At 39.3% G+C, this 19,618-nt stretch overlaps 2 protein-coding genes across 2 annotated transcripts; one reads left to right on the forward strand and one right to left on the reverse strand.

Moving 5' to 3' along the window:
• Window positions 1-680: 680 nt before the first annotated feature.
• On the forward strand, window positions 681-13,187 carry LOC108987398 (probable ubiquitin conjugation factor E4). Its single transcript, XM_018960303.2, has 16 exons — window positions 681-1,784; window positions 4,515-4,719; window positions 4,879-5,030; window positions 5,128-5,419; window positions 5,501-5,653; window positions 6,927-7,130; window positions 7,233-7,345; window positions 7,469-7,583; window positions 9,005-9,094; window positions 9,160-9,363; window positions 9,465-9,560; window positions 9,708-9,830; window positions 10,180-10,272; window positions 10,410-10,574; window positions 12,575-12,664; window positions 12,814-13,187. The coding sequence occupies exons 1-16, from the start codon at window positions 931-933 to the stop codon at window positions 12,991-12,993; spliced, it is 3,129 nt and encodes a 1,042-aa protein (XP_018815848.1). The 5' UTR covers window positions 681-930; the 3' UTR covers window positions 12,994-13,187.
• Window positions 13,188-13,443: 256 nt separating this feature from the next.
• On the reverse strand, window positions 13,444-17,501 carry LOC108987399 (tRNA (guanosine(18)-2'-O)-methyltransferase). The gene is made up of 6 exons (XM_018960304.2): window positions 17,272-17,501; window positions 16,671-17,181; window positions 15,763-15,901; window positions 15,356-15,417; window positions 14,259-14,397; window positions 13,444-13,677 (listed from the first exon to the last, which is right to left on the reverse strand). The coding sequence occupies exons 1-6, from the start codon at window positions 17,405-17,407 to the stop codon at window positions 13,540-13,542; spliced, it is 1,125 nt and encodes a 374-aa protein (XP_018815849.2). The 5' UTR covers window positions 17,408-17,501; the 3' UTR covers window positions 13,444-13,539.
• Between the last annotated feature and the right edge of the window lie 2,117 nt (window positions 17,502-19,618).

Below are 19,618 nucleotides of genomic sequence, written 5' to 3' on the forward strand. Positions count from 1 at the left end.
TTACTATACATCAGTCATTATTTACCTTCACACTCTATATCTAATATTTTTTTTTTTTTATAAGATATAGAATGTAAGATAATAAATTGTAACTGATGATAATAATTATTCTTAAATGAATATATGTGAATTTTCTACCTCTATTGAAACTTAAATACCAGGAGAGGCTCAATCCAAGTACAATATGCATGTTTTGGGTTGGGCGATGACTCTTTGGTGGGTATTTTTCATTTACCAAGGATAGTATGGGATTTGGGACTCCATCTCCCGTATCTTATATGTCCTTTAAAATAGTATTGAGGGTATTATTATTCAAAACTGTGCAAGAAAGATACTTTAGGTAGATATTCTCGATTATTATTATTTTTTAACTAATTGAAGATTATCAAGATTTATTTATTTTAGTAAATCTATTCATTATTTATTTTATCATTTTTTCATGAAATGTGATAAATGATAAATTTATAAATAAAATATAATAAATAATCTCTAATTATTTAATATTATATTATAAAATAATAAAAAAATAATACAAATTGAGATGATGAAAAGTACGTATTAATTTTTGCTATACAGAAGAGATAAATTGCGTAATTTATTATAACCTTTTTTTGTTTCCCAAATATTTGAGAGTCTGACCGGGTCTTTCTTCGTGATGCAGAGCGAGTTTCCCATATAAAAGGGCCAAACCTCTAAACTCTGTCTACTCGTACCCTCCCGATTACAGTGTCTCTAGACTCTCTACACCGCGACTTTTCCTGCTGTACTCCGATTTCACTTTCTAATTCACTCATTCATCTCTCTGTTTCCCGGGGAAGTCTTAAAAGAATTCCTTAAAAAATCGGGTTTGCGGTTTCTTTTTTTTGCTTTGCTGGGAAAATCTGTGTTTTTAGGACCGTTTAACTGAGAAGGAAAGAACCTTTGCCCTCTATGGCCGCCCCAAAACCTCAAAAGAGGTCTCTGGAGGAAATCGAGGACATAATCCTCCGGAAAGTCTTCCTCGTGTCTCTGACCGATACCGTGGAGTTATCATCCGATTCCCGAATCGTGTACTTGGAGATGACCGCGGCCGAGGTTCTGAGCGAGGGCAAGGAATTGAGGCTTTCTAGGGATTTGATGGAGCGGGTCCTGATCGATCGGCTCTCCGGGAATTTTTCCTCGGCAGAACAGCCCTTCCAGTACCTGGTCGGCTGCTATCGCCGCGCCTTCGACGAGGGAAAGAAGATCGCTTCCATGAAGGACAAGGGTGTTAAGTCCGAGATGGAGTCGGTGGTGAAGCAAGCCAAGAAATTGTCGGTCTCGTATTGTAGGATTCACTTGGGGAACCCTGAGTTGTTCCCGAATCCGCTGAATTCGAATGAGAAGTCACGTTCGAGTAAATCACCTTTGTTGCCGCTGATTTTCTCTGAGGTTGGGAGCTCGGTGGACGGGTTCGGAGGTAGTAGTGCTGGTGGCACTCAATGCCCCCCTGGTTTCTTGGAAGAGTTCTTTAGGGACTCGGACTTCGATAGCTTGGACTCGATATTGAAGGGGTTGTATGAGGACTTGAGGGGCAGTGTTATTAAGGTTTCAGCGCTGGGGAACTTTCAGCAGCCTTTAAGGGCTTTGCTGTATTTGGTTAGCTTCCCGGTTGGCGCCAAATCATTAGTGAATCACCCGTGGTGGATTCCAAAAGGCGTTTATTTGAACGGCCGGGTTATTGAGATGACGAGCATATTGGGCCCCTTTTTTCATGTTAGCGCTCTGCCCGATCATGCCATTTTCAAGAGCCAGCCTGATGTGGGGTAAGTGGTGGAGTTATGCGTTTATTGGTTTAGTTTTCAAGTCTGGTGCTTGTGCTATCCTAGGTTGCAATTTTTATTGTTATCGTGGTTTTGATTTGGTATTGTGTAGTGGCTAGGAAATGTGGGAAGAGATATGTTATGAACCCACTAGGTAGAACTGACTCTTGAAAACTAGCTTATAAGGGAAGGGTGCCTAGGGGCTTATAAACTATCAACCAATCTCATACTTAGTCGATGTGGGATTGTAGCAACCACCACGCTCCGCAACCGACGTCCACGGCGGTCCCCGCGCTCACACAGGCTGGCTGTGCGCTAGGTCTTTTCCTAGCTCCTGGCGAACACTGCCATGGTGGCATCACCCCCTGTGCCGCACGATTGCAACCGTCGCAACATGGCCTTAGATGTGGGGTGGCTCTGATACCATTTGTTATGAACCCACTAGGTAGAACTGACCCTTGAAAACTAGCTTATAAGGGAATGGTGCCTAGGGGCTTATAAACCATTAATCAATCCCATACTTAGTCGGTGTGGGATCGTAACAAGATAGAACAATCAAAATGTAGAATATTTTATTTCTTATTGTTTAATATTTGTATAAAACAGAAATTCTCTTCCATCCGAACATAATGCATGTGTTTGGTTTGCTTAAATTGTGGGGTTTTATTTTTTCAGGGCACAAACGGTAGTAGAGGAGTCACTTTTACTTGTTTCCAGCACTTCCCTCGCTTCTTCAGTTTCTGAATTAATAGTATATGGGTAGTGCTTGTTACGTGTTTCTGGTATATTAGGAAGCTGGATCCTGTATTCAATTCGTTCGTCTTAAAAAATTACTTAATTAAGAAAATATGGATGCCTAATATTGTGCCACGTTTATCACACTTCTTCAACCTCCCAATCTGTTCAGCTTTTTAGTGATTTCAGTAAACGGCAGCTTGGCTGTGGGTTGGTCAGGGGAGGTGAAATAACTTAAGAATGGGATATTTTTCATCCATTTGAATATATGCATGATATTCTGGGTGGAAGCTCTAAAATGATGACTGGATATAAAATGTTATGGGTTGCATCTTCTTTAGCTTATGTAGACAGCATTAGGGGCTGCAGTTAGGCTGATCATATTAATTATAAAGCTAATGGGGGTCTCAATGTTATAGCAATTATAGTACATTGTTGGGTGTTATCAATATTGGGAAAGATTCCTTAAGTCAAACAGTGACTGATGATATCAGGGGATTGACTCTTTGATGTATTAAAATTGGTTTTATTGTAACTTCTATTTTGATTGATTGAATGATCCGTTTATCAGAACAAGATGTTGGCTATATACCATCTTAAAGCTAGGTTATGAAATTACTGAATTGTTGTGCATATGTCACTGTGAATTTAAAAAGACACCCAATCTCTTTTAGTTTTCGTGGGCCTTTTCTTTTTCTTGGTTTTGTACCTCCAGATCTTTTTCTGGCCTTCAGCGAGGAAGTTATATTCTCTCTTAGATTTCAAATGTTTGGAAGAAGGAAAACTGAAAGGATAAGGCCCACTTGGATGCAATTGAATTATAGAGTTTTTTACGGTTAAGATTGGCTGTGAGGAGTTTGGCTTTGCTTCTTGTTTCATGATTTTTTACTGATTCTTTGGATGATTTGCTTTGTTTGAAACCCTATGCTCAATTCCACTGTTTTTTTCCCCTACGTTCTGTCATGGTTGTTAGATTTTTTTTTTTATCGGTAAACAAGATTTTATTGATCATAAGAATGGGAAAGAGCCCAAGTATACGGGACATATACACGAGCAACACCTATGCACGATGATCTATTGATACAAGAAATTTATGAATATTCATGCCATAAAATCAATTACAATCTACCAATGGAACAAAGTGTTAAAAAAGAAAGTTCTAAGCTCATCCATTGACCACTTATGATCTTCAAAATTCTCTAGTTCCTCTTCCTCCAAAGACACTGCCATAGGCAAATCAGAACCGTACCATTGGTCTGGGCCTGCCCACCCCCCACTGCACCCTGGACCCAGGGCTTGAGCCCAGGCCAATATATATAATTATATATAAAATAAACGATGAAACTGCATCGTTTTAGGGTCAGGTTTAAGTAAACCTAGCCCCCCTCCCCTCGACAGTCTCTCTTCCCCCTCTCTCTTTCTTCTCTTTGTTGTCTTCTTCTCTTAGACCCTTTCTCCGTGTCGCCAAGGCGCTGCATCCGCCGTCCTCTTTTTCTTGTCCTCCTCCTCTTCCTCCTTGGCGTTTCCTCCTCTTCTTCTTCTCTCAGACCCTCTCTCGCTCTCTCTCTCTCTCCAATTTTTTGTTTACTAGTTTGAGAAGAATTCTTTTTTTTGTTGTTTCCAATTTGTTGTATATTCTGTTGAAGATTTTTTGTGGATTTTGTTGTGGATTTGTATTTTGTTGTGAATCTTCTTCTTCTTCTTCTTTTCTTTTTCCTGGTACATGTCTACAGTGGGTAGTGGACGGGGGGCCGGACGGACTAGGGGTCCAGCCCTGGCACCCGCCCGGATGGGAGGCCCACCCACTGTGTGGAGGGGCGGATTCCGGTTGGCAAACCCCACCCGGAAGGGGCCACCCCCGCCCCTAGGGGTGCGGGTGGCACCCCTAACATCTTCATTGTTACTGGATTTTATGCCTATTGAACATGTGAACCTATAGCTATGGACTACTTTTGGTTGTGATGTCTAAGATTGTTATTACTCTCTCTAAAACACCAGGCTGCAATGCTTTTCAGAAGCATCAACTCACCGACAAGCTGATTTATCATCATCATTTACCACAATCAAAACAGTCATGAACAACTTATATGATGGTCTAGCAGAAGTTCTTCTCTCACTCCTTAAAAATATGGACACCCGTGAAAATGTTCTTGAGTATCTTGCAGAGGTGATCAATACAAACTCGTCGAGGGCTCATATCCAGGTATTTTGCCATTTCTTGTAGATTGCTCAAGTTGCTGCTGTAGTATATTTCTGAACTGATATATTTCTCCCTGCTTTTCTTTGGAAAGAATACTTAAAGGCAATATTTTCACTTTTTCTTTTCCTAATTTACATGACATTGTTCTTACCTTTGTTATAGGTTGATCCTCTATCTTGTGCAAGCTCAGGCATGTTTGTCAGTCTCAGTGCTGTCATGCTTCGCCTGTGTGAGCCTTTTTTAGACGTGAACTTAACAAAAAGGGATAAGATTGATCCCAAATATGTATTTAACAGTAACAGATTGGATTTAAGGTGAGAGCTTTATGTTTTATGGACATTGATTTTCTTCTATAAGTTTATATGGATATTTATTCTCTTCTCCTGGTTATTCATGATGATTTTGTACTAGAGCGTTGACTGCTCTCCATGCATCATCAGAAGAAGTTGCTGAATGGCTTAAGAAAAACAATTTGGGTAAAACTGATGGCTCTAGACAAGATACTGAAGTTGAAAATCGGTTGCTACAATCTCAAGACGCCACCAGTTCTGGCAGCACTGCCAGTGGATCCTCTAATGCAAAGCTGGCATCAACTGGTGATAAAACTAAATATCCATTTATTTGCGAGTGCTTCTTTATGACTGCAAGGGTGCTCCACTTGGGTTTATTAAAAGCATTCTCTGACTTTAAACATTTAGTTCAGGTAATAATGCATCCTTTATAAATGCCCATTTTTCAAATTCCATTACAAAATTGTAATTATTCTCGAGTGGATTTATTCTAGGACATTCAAAGGTGTGAAGATGCTCTCTCTACTCTTAAATCCATGCAAGGGCATGCTTCTACACCAGCGTTGAAGCTGGAAGTATCTCGCCTTGAGAAAGAAATAGAGTTGAATTCACAGGAGAAGCTTTGTTATGAAGCTCAGATGTTGAGGGTATGTCAGCTCTCTCTCTCTCTCTCTATATAATTTGTATATATCTCTATCTCTCTCCCCCCTATGCACTTGCATGGGGACAGACTGGCACTACTAATGATTTTGACGTCCTACTGCTCCTTGAAGTTGATTTGACTTATATTATGGGGGATCACAGAGGGCAAAGGTTTGAATCTATTATATGGTGGAAGGTCACTTTCTAGCAGGCTAATTGGTTGGGTGCTCAATGTATCTTCTAGTCATTGTCGTCCATATAGTCATTGTACATCTTTGAATGATCATTCTGGGCCAACACTTCAAACTTAGGAGCCTCTGTGTTTCAGGTTCAGTAGGCCTCTCATTCCGAGCCAATAGGCCTGTCATTCCGACCCAACGAAATTGTGTGGCTGTCATACAATGACTAGTTGATCAAGAACATGGGCTATGCCTATTATGTTTCATCAATAATTTGCTTGTAGCCATCATTAGTACATAGTGGTTATTAGGTGTATTCTATGTATACTTCCTATGTACTTGGGCTATGCCTTTTTCTATTAATAAAGTTTTACTTTTACTTATCAAAAAAATGTTTCAACAATAAAACCCTTCACTACTTATATATACATATAAATATAATACCTGTTCTTGATAGATTATAGTCATTGTATGTCATGTTTCAGTTTCACCATGCCTGTCATTCTGACCCGACCTGAGTTAGTGTCAGAATTGTTTAACGGGTCAAGTCAGAAGGGAGTCAAATCGGAACAAATTAATTGTTTGTCAATTTTTGTTTTCAGAACAATAAAACGGTGTCTTTTTGGAAATTTGTTATTAAAAAACACTTTGGGTTAGCTTTGGGTCGGACTATGGAATTTTTTAGCATCCATGTCAGGTCAGAACACCAAAGAATCAATTGAGCCTAATTTTCATAGTAGTCAGGCCAGGGTTTGGTACTTTCGGGTCAGCTTTCTTTTTAATCTTTGTTTCCTGTTTTTCTTCCATTCCTCCATTAAAGTATTTTGTTACCTTGGGAAAAGGATCAAAAGTATAAAGATTATGTCTTGTACATATGAAGTGTGGACTTGTCACAGACTGCATTTTTTATCATACATTGAAGTATCAGATAATGTCTCTGTTTCACAGTTTTCCTCCTGTAAAGTACCTGCCTCAAATGGGATCGTTCTAATATTATTTCTTTTTTCCCTTTTCCTTTGGCTCCAAGATTTTGAAGGGCGTTTGTAATATGAATTTAATGTGTTAAACTATATGAAGCTCTTGTTTTTTTTCTTCTTAGGATGGAGCACTTATTCAGAATGCTCTTTCTTTCTACCGGTTAATGGTGGTTTGGTTGGTTAGCCTTGTTGGTGGATTTAAGATGCCTCTGCCATCCACATGCCCAATGGAATTTGCAGCTATGCCAGAGCATTTTGTGGAAGATGCAATGGAGTTGCTTATATTTGCTTCACGGATTCCAAAAGCTTTGGACGGGGTCTTGCTGGTAGACTTTTTGTTGCATAGTTTTATTCACAATCTATTCCTTTTGCTCTCTGCATATCATCTTCCAATCTGTGGTAAAATGTAATTTTTTTTGGCTTGGCAGGATGACTTCATGAACTTTATTATCATGTTCATGGCAAGTCCGGAATTTATTAGAAACCCTTATCTTAAGGCAAAGATGGTTGAAGTGCTGAACTGCTGGATGCCCCGTGGAAGGTGATTTTTCATCTTCCTTTTTTCTTTTTCTTTTTTTAGAGAAATTTTTAATCGAAAGAGAGATTATTGAGTGCCCCTAAAACTTTCCTAGCTTAGCTCATTTTTTTTCTATTGCTTGTGTAGTGGCCCTTCTGTTACTGCTACTCTGTTTGAAGGGCACCAACTGTCTCTCGAGTATCTTGTGAGAAATCTTCTGAAACTTTATGTCGACATTGAGTTCACTGGTGCTCACAATCAGGTAATCGATTACAGACCTTTTTAAAGGGTGTAGAGGTAGTTGAAGTTTGAGCCAATCATGGTGGCCTAGACTAGTCACTTAGTTTTGTGACAGCATACTTTTTTAGATGCACGCAGGAAATATGCTTTATTTTATTTGCTTGCAACTGTTCTTGATAATTGCTTTGAGAGGGTGAAAAGGTGGAATTGCAGGCAAATTTATGTAAAACTGTTCGCATGGTGAAATCATTATACCCTATCAAATTTTTGCAACTTTGGCCCAAGTGGTGAAGGCTTTGGTCTTGGGGTATCACTCTCTTCAAGGTCCAAGGTTCAACACCTTATGGGTGCAAACAATCCTTTGGGACCACACCCTCTGGTGAAAAGTCAGCGATTTAACTAGTTCCGTGCAGGGAAACTTCCGAGGGTGCGGTGCACGGGACCAGGGTTTACTCTGCAGGGGTGGGTCCGAAGGGCCCTGCCTTGGAGAGGTTCCCCGACATTAAAAAAAAAAAAAATGCAACAAAGATATCTTACTTCTCTTTCAAGACTCAGTTGATTATACAGTTCTATAATCATGGTGATTTGCTTCTTAAGAGTTATTCCTCAAAAAAAAAAAAAAAGATTGTTTCCTCAATGAGTTTTTCACACATTCCTTTAGACACAATGTACTGGAGTCTCTCATGGCTCTTCAACTCTCTCTCTCTCTCTCTCTCTCAACCCAAAAAAAAGAGATGAAAAATATGCTTGGGAAAACGGATGTAGGTATTTGGTGCAGAGTCAAATCTGCCCTTGCAAGGGTCAACCTGAAGGATACATTGGATGCAAAGCTCACCTAATCTTATTAAGGATTAATTGGTATTTGGGCTCTGAACGCGACTTATCTGGCCAAGAAGGGGATATTGATGAAAATGCATCATTAGAAAGCTAAGGGAGTTGTGTGTTGCAAATCCAGCTGGTCACCAATGGCTAAGACTCTTTGCTCACTCTTGTGTTCTGGGAGAATGGATCTGAATGTATAGATTGATCTCTTTGAGCGCCTTAGGTTTTAGTTCAAGTTCGATGATACAATAAGTTTTATACTGTTATCTCAGGTCTGTTTAATTAGAGGAGCTCAGTATTATTGACTGATCTGGTCCATTATAATTTCAAATATCTTTCATGACATTAGTTCTTGGCTGATGATCCTGTACTTGCTTGGCTCTGGAATATAGATTGCTTTGCTTGCAATGCAGACAATTGGGTTCAGTCTAGTGGTCTGTTTTTCCTGCTTTTTGAATAAATTCTGAAAGCATGTTGTTGTATTGCTGTTGCAACCAACTCAATCAAAATCATTGTCAAAGCTTGGTTCTCTCAAGCGTTTGGGTTCTCATTTATTTTTCAGCGTTGATGAGTTTCAGAAGCTCATTGTTGATAGGCTTGTTTGTTTTTCATCCTGTGCAGTTCTTTGACAAGTTTAACATCCGTCATAATATTGCCGAACTTCTCGAGTACCTGTGGCAGGTCCCTAGTCATCGTAATGCTTGGAGACAGGTAGTCTCCCAGCGTTTTCATCGTTGTTGCTATGTTTAACTGCTTTGAATTTGTCACATTTTCAGATTGCCAAGGAGGAGGAAAAGGGTGTCTATCTGACTTTCTTAAACTTCCTGATCAATGATAGCATTTATCTCCTTGATGAAAGTCTTAACAAAATTCTTGAACTCAAAGAGTTGGAAGCTGAGATGTCAAATACCACCGAATGGGAGCAGAGACCAGCTCAAGAGAGGCAGGAGAGAACCCGACTATTCCACTCCCAAGAGAATGTTAGTTTGACTTTTTTCTTTCTGATAATATACTTATGTACATGCGCACGATGTACTCTGTTCCGGAGCACCTTATAAAATGTATGTTACTGCGTGTGTAGATTATCCAGATCAATATGAAATTGGCAAACGAGGATGTTAGTATGCTGGCATTTACTTCAGAGCAGATTACAGCGCCTTTCCTACTTCCTGAGATGGTAACATATTTTCATTGTTTTCCTCACCTATGCATGTTACCTCAGTTTCAGTTGCTAAAATTTCTTTTCTCGACAAGTTTTATGTTCTTATTTGTTATAACAGTTGCTGATTGCCCATCCACCCCTGCACCCCTTCTTTATCTTCAGGTTGAGAGAGTGGCCAGCATGCTCAATTACTTTTTGTTACAACTTGTGGGCCCCCAAAGAAAATCTCTTACTCTGAAAGACCCTGAGAAATATGAATTTCGTCCAAAACAGTTGCTGAAGCAGGTTGGTATCAAGTAGATTTAACATTTGCTTCTTGTTAAATGGATTATATTTTTTGGTGAGCGATATATGATTTCAAGCCATATAATCAGGGTATCCTCAGTGGATTTATAGTTTTAATACCGATAAAAAAATCCTCGGTGGATTTATATTTCTAATACCAATATCACTGAACTAGGTCTGACTCTGGTTATTTAGGTTTCTTAGTGCAATGAAAAAGTTATATACGGGCTGCCTGGGAATGACATTGTTTTATTGATCATTCCACTACGATAACTTCTTTTTTAATTAATAAAAGCTTTTACATACTGGCAAAACGGTATTGCTGACTTTAAATGTTTATTTTTTTAAGATTGTCTACATATATGTCCATTTAGCAAGGGGTGATACAGAAAATATTTTCCCAGCTGCCATATCAAAAGATGGTCGTTCATACAATGAGCAGGTAATTTAGCTGAGGCAAAGAGTTCGTTAGGTTCGCTTATTTGACAACTATTGTTTATACTTAGTAAGATAATGTTTTGGTTCTCCCTGAAACATGTGGTTGGCCTAACTTAATTTTCCAATTGGAGCTTGTGCCAGTTATTTAGCGCTGCAGCAGATGTTCTTCGAAGAATTGGGGAAAATGGGAGGGTAATACAGGAGTTTGTTCAGCTAGGTGCTAAGGCCAAAGTTGCAGCATCTGAGGCAATGGACACTGAAGCTGCTCTTGGAGAGATACCAGATGAATTCCTTGACCCAATTCAAGTATGTTCACTTTTATTTTTGCATTTAAATTGCTGCCAGTCGGTGTTTTTTTTTTTTTTTTCAAAGGAAGAGATTGGTATTCCAATTTTATTGATAACCGTCACTTATGGCGGAGGAATACCATATACAAAGGGAGCATGAAATAAAATCCCAAAACCAAGCTCCTAGAGAAAATGAAATGAGAAAATTAATAAAAGAAGATTACAAAGAGTCCATAAAAGAATAAAGAACTAGAGTCAATGCTGAAAGCTAGGAGCACCTGCACGATCCAGAGCATACAAACCAAGCATATGCTTAGGCAATTGAACTAGAGAAGAGAAACTTACCGTGTTGCCCAGGGCTCCAAATGAGGCGAGACTATCTGCTAAAGTATTGCCCTCTCTGTAAACATGTTTGAGATTAAAAGGAAAATGTTGCTTGAACTATAAAATATCATCTTAAATATCAAAATATTGCCAGGGGGGTTGGGATTAAATTTACAACAAGGAGAGAATCCGATTCAACAATGAGTTCAAAAATACTTTACTGATAAGACGTAGTAAGACCAAATTTCAGAGCTGATAATCCTGCAAGAGTATTAGTACCAAAGCCCAAGAAACAAGAAAAACCAGCAATAATGGAGCAATTAGAGGAGCTAAGGATACCACCACAGCCAGGAAGACTAGTGTTGCCTTTGGAAGCGCCATCAATATTTAATTTGAGGTCCCAAAAGGAGGAGGAATCCATTTCACCAAGATTGGCCTCTTAGCACATATGGTGATTTAAGAAATGTGAAGAGACTCAAGGGTGGAAGCATTTGAGTTGAGGAGAGAACGAGGCTTTAGGAGGTTGTTGAGATTCCTAAGCCAATTGAAGATCTTATAAATGATGGAATCAGAGTTGGTGAGAATGTCCTTGAATCTAGCTTTGTTCCTTGCAATCCAAATCTCCCAAAGAATGAGAGACTGAAGAAGGCTAGCAACAATTTGAAATTGGTCCGAACCTCTAGAGGCAAGCCACCACTGAGTGTCTTGATTCCTCCAATTACCAAGGGTGGTGAAATTGAAACAAAAAATAGAGGAAAAATGGTGCCAGGCCCGTTTGGAGAGGACTGAGTCTGCAAAGACATGGTTAGCGGTCTCTAAAAGGCCCTCAGAGCAACAAGAATATTTGGAAGCCAAAAAGATACAACAATGTTGGGTCCGATCATCCTAAGGAATGCCATTATGCCATAATTTCCAAACGAAAACAGAAACCTTGATGGGGAGAATAGTATTCCACACATAAGGAGCAAATGGGAAAGAGGGGTAGTGATCCCCAAAAAGGTTCCAAGCAGATTTGGAAGAACTAAAATTGCCTTCATTGGTGTGTTTCCAAACCCTCGAATCAAGGCCTAACTGAAGTCTCACCGGGTAAATACAGACCTCTTGAGGGAGAGCATGGTCACCAAGGGACATAACCTTTTCAATGTTCCAACCTGTGGAAGAGCACACGTCTTTGAGAAGAAGGTTAGGGTTAGAGATATTGAAACCTTTTTGGGCCAACGAACCTTTCCCTGCCCAGTTATCATGCCAAAAATTCAGGGCGCCTTCCCTAATTTTTCATTGGCTTTTGTGATGAATAATAGGCAGATAGTTGCAAACAATCTTCCAAGAGTTAAGAGTGGAAAGATTTAGCCTTAATGAGACCCAAAGAGTGAACATTATTCATGTGGTTTTGGGAAAGGAGGTTTGCCCAGAGGGAATTAGAAGATAGAAATCTACAAGCCAATTTACAATGAAGAGCACTGATAACATCATCAGGGCCCATTCGGTGTTGAACATGTGAATTATCTGCAATTGCACTAGACATTTTTATGAATCCAAGGCCCCCCACCTCATTATTTACTCGTGTCCCCCTGGGGGTATGCCAAGGGGTTTGCTTCCCCATTGATTTATTGTGGTAAATTATCTGGTTATGCTTATCCCCATCCCCCCCTCTTTCCTCGCTGACCTCTCTCTCTCTCTCTCTCTGTGTTGCAGTACACTTTAATGAAGGATCCAGTTATATTGCCTTCTTCAAGGATCACCGTAGACCGACCTGTCATTCAGAGGCATCTGCTTAGTGATAATGTACGTCTGCACTTGCTTTATTATTTTTAATTTTCCATCTCACGTAAAATAATAATGATAGCAATAGTGATAATAATATATACCTGATTAAAAGAGCAATAATGATATAATAATAATAATAGTTCTGATATATTGTATCTGATATGCAGACGGACCCTTTCAACCGTTCCCATCTTACTGCGGACATGCTGATTCCAAACAATGAATTGAAGGCAAGAATTGATGAGTTCATCAAGTCCCAAGAAATGAAGAAGCGTGGAAAAAGCCTTGGCGTGGACAGAACAAAGGCGACAATACAAACCACGAGTAGTAAAATGTTAATTGATTAACATATTGGTATATGATTCCGAAATTCCCGATGATTTAATCGGAGGTTCATACACGCCAAGACGGTGGAAATACATTCTATATTAAGACATGGAAAGTGGTTTGTAATTAATGCCTTAGTGATATATCATTATTTTCTTATTGTAAAAATTTGATGCCAGGAATTCAATTCATGAGGATATTTCAGTTTTCCAAATTAGTCTGTGGAAAGAGAAAAGGCCTGCCTTGGTGTGACAGTCGTCTTCCTTTTCTTTGTTACCTTTTGAGTTAAGATCGAATCCCATTAGGAACGCGGGGCTGAGTACGAGTACTGCTGTCTTGGAAGTTATATGGATCACATGAAAAAACCCAACTAGAAAAACCAGATTGCCTCGTATTACGGCTGACTGAACATTTTCTCAAACAAAAAGCGTGCTACTTTTGGATTGGTTTAAAGTTTCTTTTTTTTTTTTGTGCCATTTTTTGAAATCATCTTCTACATAAATTATCAAAGTCACATCCTTCATGAGGAAAATCATACATTAAATGGTTGAAGTGGTGATTCTCTATCAAAGCTTAGGGGTGAACATGCCGGCCTTTCGCTTTGCATACTCATTGGCAATGCTAATCGCACTCCTGCTATGACGCAGAGAAAACTCTGCAAGTAGGATTTGGCTTTGTTCCATTGTCAGATCACCATGACAGCCCTGTAAACATGGTGCAACATTTCTTAGTTTCAGAAAATTGGAAATAAAGCGCATATGCAAAATATCTAACCTAATATTTACTATTATAACATAACACAACGTCATGAAACTCCTATTTCTGACAACATGTGCTATATGAACTTATTCACTGGGCATTCAACATAGCCCAGTCCCTTACAATGGTGATCCAAGCTTACTCGGAATACAGTAAGCACTCCCTAGAATTGTTTGAAAGGACATACGCAGAAGCAACTCCAGCAAGCTGTGGTAACGTGTAAACATAAACCCATTCAAAATAGGTTGAAAACTGCAGTTGGCTTCTTTCATGGATGCAGAAAATGTGCTACAACTTTTAACTAGGTCAAATAGCTGTATCTGGTTTTGAGTTTTAGCATGGAAGCTTTACAAAAAGACCAATAGCAAAGGCATCAACCTCAAGGTTCCTTTGATTTGAATATAAATGAATCTAAACTGATATCAAGAAGCCAAAATCAGCAGAAATTAGAAGCCATGAATCTTTTCCAAAATGAGACAGTTCGAACTATATAATGTGCTGCAGATTGTACAGCAACAGTTATTACCAGGCGTGACGTTCTGTCGCAAACAGCATGATGCATGAGGATGCCAGCAGCAACTGACACATTGAAAGAGTCTACCATGCCTTTCATTGGAATACTGCAATGCAAATCTGATAACTCCAGGGCCTCCTCACTTATCCCCCTGCAAGAGCAATGAGCCAATTTAACCTATTAATATACATGTTAGATAACTATGATTTTCAAGAAAAATATTTTTTGATTGCCACCAGGCATCCAGGAACAATATCCTGACTAATCCCGGAGGTGCACAAGGCCTTAGCAAGGAGTTTCCTACAAATGCACCTCGGGTAATTCAAGGGAAAATCCCCAAGTCCGATAGCCCCTAAAGATTGTTTGCACCTAAGGGGATTTGAACCTTAGACCTGGGGGAGCATACCCCCAAGCCCAAGGCCTTTACCACTTGAGCCAAACCCTAGGGGGTTTTCAAGAAAATGAGTCAACTGAATGCATGCATCGTTGCCCCAACAAAAATTACTTATAAAAAAAAAAAGACCAAAGCATCGGTTGCTTCCACTTGGCCTTCTTCAACCGCCTTGACACCTTAATCTCAAGGAACCCCCCCCCTCTTCTCTTCTTCTCTTCATGTACGTGAGATGCCTGCTCTGTCCCGAATTGACAAACAGGAACAAGCTGAAGACAGGTGCAAGAGAAAGAGTTGATACTCAACTCACCTCCCCCCTTCCACAATTAGCAAAAGAGCAGTGGGGAAACCTTTCACCATGCCACATGATTCTTTTGCGAAGCGCTCTCTCAGACATTTCCACTCCTGCCCCCACAAGCAAAGAGGTTTCAAGATACCAGGCAACCAAGTGAAAGTGAACAGCCCTGAGCAAATCTTCTAGAGAGTGTACCCTATGTTTCTCCTCTCTCTAGAAAAACTAAAAATCTAAATATAAAAATGGGACTTTAACTAATTGCTGAACATAAGAGATCATATAAAAGACTTTAATGCATACTTTATATTCATTTATTTTAGATAATTGAAGTTCTTCCATAGGTCGTTGAAAGATCAATTGATGAAACCGTAATATATCTCCATATTTTGATAAATAACATTTAATTAGAAAGAAGGTAATTACCTGTTCTCGTTCCCCACCACAATTGCAGTTGGGCATGACCAATCCATCTCGTAAATGGATACCTAAGTATGGTAACAAAGAGTCAACCAAACACAGGCTCAGATTTCTCCACCTAATATTATATAGTCAAATCACATTTTTCATTGGGAAATTTTTCAAAAAGGGAAACTACATTTTGCAACCCCGAACCATTTCTCAAATTTCACCCTAAACTGTCAATTGGCACCTTAAACTACCAAATTTTGGCAATTTGCACCCTTGGCTAAGATCTCAACCAAGTGTTCAAGTTGCAAAAAATTAGTAGTTTAGGGTCCAGATTGACGGTTTTCATATTTTAGGGTGCAAAGTGAAATAAATGGTGATAGTTCAGGGGTAAAATGGCACAAAAGGGAAAGATTGATCAATACCGCATCCATTCCCACATGCGTTGTTGCAATTCGATAACCACGCGACCTAAGAAAATTAAAGCACTCTAGGGTGGAGTTCCAAAGTTCAATGTCTAACCATTTCTCTGCACCCATGCTAACATGGCGGTTGTTTCTATACCTGCAACCACAATACAGGTAATGTTGGCAAAGTAAGCCAGTTTTGGATCAAAAGATTCAACACCTAATTGTAATTGAGAAGAGGCTACAATTGAAAAGAAACACCAGCCATCAATACAAATGAAGGCGATTTTAGAACAGGCATCAATTCAACCAACCCACGAAATGGCACCACTGCATCAGTTTTCAAGGCAGTTTCACGTATGGTCACATTCAAAATGACCAAGTTTACAACAATATCCAGATAAACACAACCACCCCTATGGGACATATATTTTGATGGAATACCCAAACACAGAGTAAGGATTTAAATCCAAAGCCGCAAAACTAACAGATGGGAGGGCTGAGTCCCCATGAGATACTTGAATGCAGCCCAAAATTACTAACACTCTTCAATCATTTGATGGAATGTGAAACACTACTGATTCTACAATGAATTAATATTAAAGAAATTTTTTCTTTTTCCTCTGAAAAGAACATCCTACCAATGCTCAGAAATAACTTGTCCAAAATCCTCATAAAACAAATATGCCCTTTCACTTCTCTCTTGCGTTTAAAATAAGCAAATGACCAAAGATATTATAGGCACAAAACTAGCCATGATCACTTACAGAAACTCACTATCAAACAAGTAAATGAACACCGAAAAACAAATAGAGTAAATAACTGAACTGCCAAAAACGAAAGAAATTATTATTCAAAAGAAATTAAAAGAGAGACATTTTTGCTTCTATTTTTTATTTTTCACCTCGACCGTCGTTGCATTGCACCTTTTCGAGTCGCACGAGACAACATGGACCGATTGAAACCCAAGGGCGTCGGCGGACCGAAACACAGCTGAAACATTGCCGAAATCACAAAGACCTTCGACTACCAAAGAGACCGAATAGCTCCGATTCCTCACTACATTCCGGAATCTCTCCTTCCTCACATCCGATATGTACGGACTAAGTGCCTCCAGCACCTCACCGCTGCTCAAATACTCATCGGTCCCGCACCTGAACCTGTCGAGGTACGGGAACCAACGATTGGCTCGTACGGATTGGCCTCCATCGAGATTGATGGACCGGCGCTCCATCTTCATTAATCTTGCGACGTCGTCAGGGTTTGCAAGGAGGTGTTCGACGGTGTCGTTTAAAAGTCCCTCATCCGGTGTCTCGAGGTTTGGGTTTGTGGAAAGAAGTTGGTCCGCGAAACCTGTGGCTTCAATTGAAATAGCGGCTCCTTCAGCGGAAGACGCATAAGATCTGGAAGGAACTCTGCAGCATACGATTCTGAGCCCTATAGATATGCCAAATTGAAGAAAAAACAATTAAAAGCAAAATATTTCGACCATATATAAGTATACACAGAGAGAGGGAGAGAGAGTACCGAGAGGAAGAGAGTGGAGGGAAGAGAAGGAAGTAAGAGGTCGAGAGGAGATTGGAGAGGAGGCTGCTCGATTGCTTCGGAGACTGCATCCGAGCGTAGCAAGAGATGTACCGACCAGGGTTTTGTAGGCGTTCATTGCACACGCATAGACAGAAAGAGAGAGGTAGAGAGGAGTTTGGCGCCAACAAGTCGAGACAATGGAAGATGGCCGAGGGCTTTCTCTGGATGGATGGATAGCGTCTCGGGATTTTTTATTTTATTTTCCAGTCCTATTAGTAGTACAGCTCTCATAAACGGTGACGTTTTGAAGGTAGAGTATCCACATAGGGTTTGTCCTCTCTTTTTCGAAACTGAAAATGACAGTATGATTTTAAGATGAGTAATTACTCATCATTTATTTTTTATCGTCTTTTCAACGTCTCATAATGAGTCAGTAAATAATTAAAAATTATTTATTATATTTTAATTATAAATTTATCATTTAATAATATATTACGAAATGATTAGAAGATAATAAAAAATAAAATAATAAATTTTTTTTTTTGTGTAAATATGTGGACTAAATGTGACTATTTATATTTTTTTATATTTTTTTAATGTTTAAAGATGTGATTATTAATAAATTTATATTTATATTTTATTGTATTTTATAATTGAATATGTTTAAAAAATACTTAAAAATAAAGAAAAATAAAAAAATTTATTTGTCCTAGTGTGCGCACAAGCATGCACCTAGGATTGTACTTTCGGAACATACTGGGGGGGTGGGATAGAAATCCCCTGGAGTTAACCGGATCATTTAGGGCACTGGCAATGGACTAGCCATTGCCAAGTCCAACTCTAATTTGCATCAGATTTTGGGATAAAATCCCTGGCATTGGACTCGGTAAAGGCATAATTTTCTAATTTATGCTACAGTAATTTTAACTCCCTCGTCATTGTTGGCGAGCTCCTGTAGTAACATCAAATGAATATTTTATCACTATCCGCCCAACTGCCCCTATCTTTTTCCCTCGTTTTCCATTTCCCTCGTGTTTCCCTCGTCTCTCATCTCTTGTGTTTCCCTCTTTCTCTCGCCACGAATTTTCTTTTCTTCCTCGCCCCTCTTCTTTCCCTCGCTCCGTAGCTCGTCTCTCCCTCTTCTCTCAGTCCACCATTTTTTTTTCTGAAACCTTTCTTCCTCTTCTCTCCCTCGCTCCGTCGCTCGTCTCTCCCTCTTTTCTCAGTCCACGAATTTTTTTTTTCTGAAACCCTTCTTCCTCTTCTCTCCCTCGCTCCGTCGCTCGTCTCTCCCTCTTCTCTCCGTCCACCATTTTTCTTTTCTGAAACCCTTCTCCCTCTTCTCTCTTTCTCAATCGATTTTATCTTCGTTCCTGGGTCGATCTTCACGGTTGTGCAATTTCGTCTCTCTCTATCGGCTTGGCTCAACAACGCAGCAGCACTCTCTCTCGGTTTGGGTTGGTAAAACTACTGAAACTTTATTTTGGGTAAGCTTTGTATTGATTAATTTGAGTATGAATTTGTGAATTTCTGAAATGGGTATGAATTTGTTTGGGTAAGCTGGTTATACACAGTTGCTGATTTTTCTGAAGTTTGTGCAATTAGTGTTGTTGATTTTTCTGAAGTAATCGAGTTGCTGATTTTTCTGAGGTTGTTTATTATCGCATCCAGCCAGCCAACACCCCATGAACTTGTATTTTTTTTCGGTTCTTTTTTTTTCTGTTTGCTATACAATACTTGGTTTTGTATTGTTTGCTGTTATTGTTTTTGTGTTAATTAAGGGTTTTGATTTGGACCTATTGGCTCAAGTTTAATTAGCAATTAGGAAGTCACATGAAGTGAGAGATTGCCTTTGGTTTTATCCAGACATTCATGGAAATTGGATCTCTATATTTAACTTGAGATCACCAGAAGTCATAACTCTCGCCTGAGAACTTCAAGTTTTTTTCCAATTTGAGCCAGCCCTGCGTTGGGGGATCTTTTCCAATTTTTAATGTGGAAATCTAATACATATTGAGGTAATTTAATAAGGGATATGCAGTCAAACATGTTGTTTGTTGCAGCCCATTGCGCCAAATGATGCGCCCATCAGTTTTGATGGCAATGAATTTTCTGAATAGTCCAGCTTTAGAAAGACTTCACTAAAATTGCGATATTTGTGAGGTATTGAAAATAGACCAGTCTGGAGATGTTGATGGGCAAATTATAGCATTTGTGACCACATGGCTATCACCTTCAATAATAATTTCAAAAAAGTCATATGCAGCTTCCTCAATTGCCAACTTAGCTGCCATGGCTTCTCCAAAATTTGGATTAACAGAGTCTATATGCTGAGTTGCTATAAAAA

The sequence above is a fragment of the Juglans regia genome, chromosome 1, assembly GCF_001411555.2.
Source record: "Juglans regia cultivar Chandler chromosome 1, Walnut 2.0, whole genome shotgun sequence".
Lineage (NCBI taxonomy): Eukaryota > Viridiplantae > Streptophyta > Magnoliopsida > Fagales > Juglandaceae > Juglans > Juglans regia.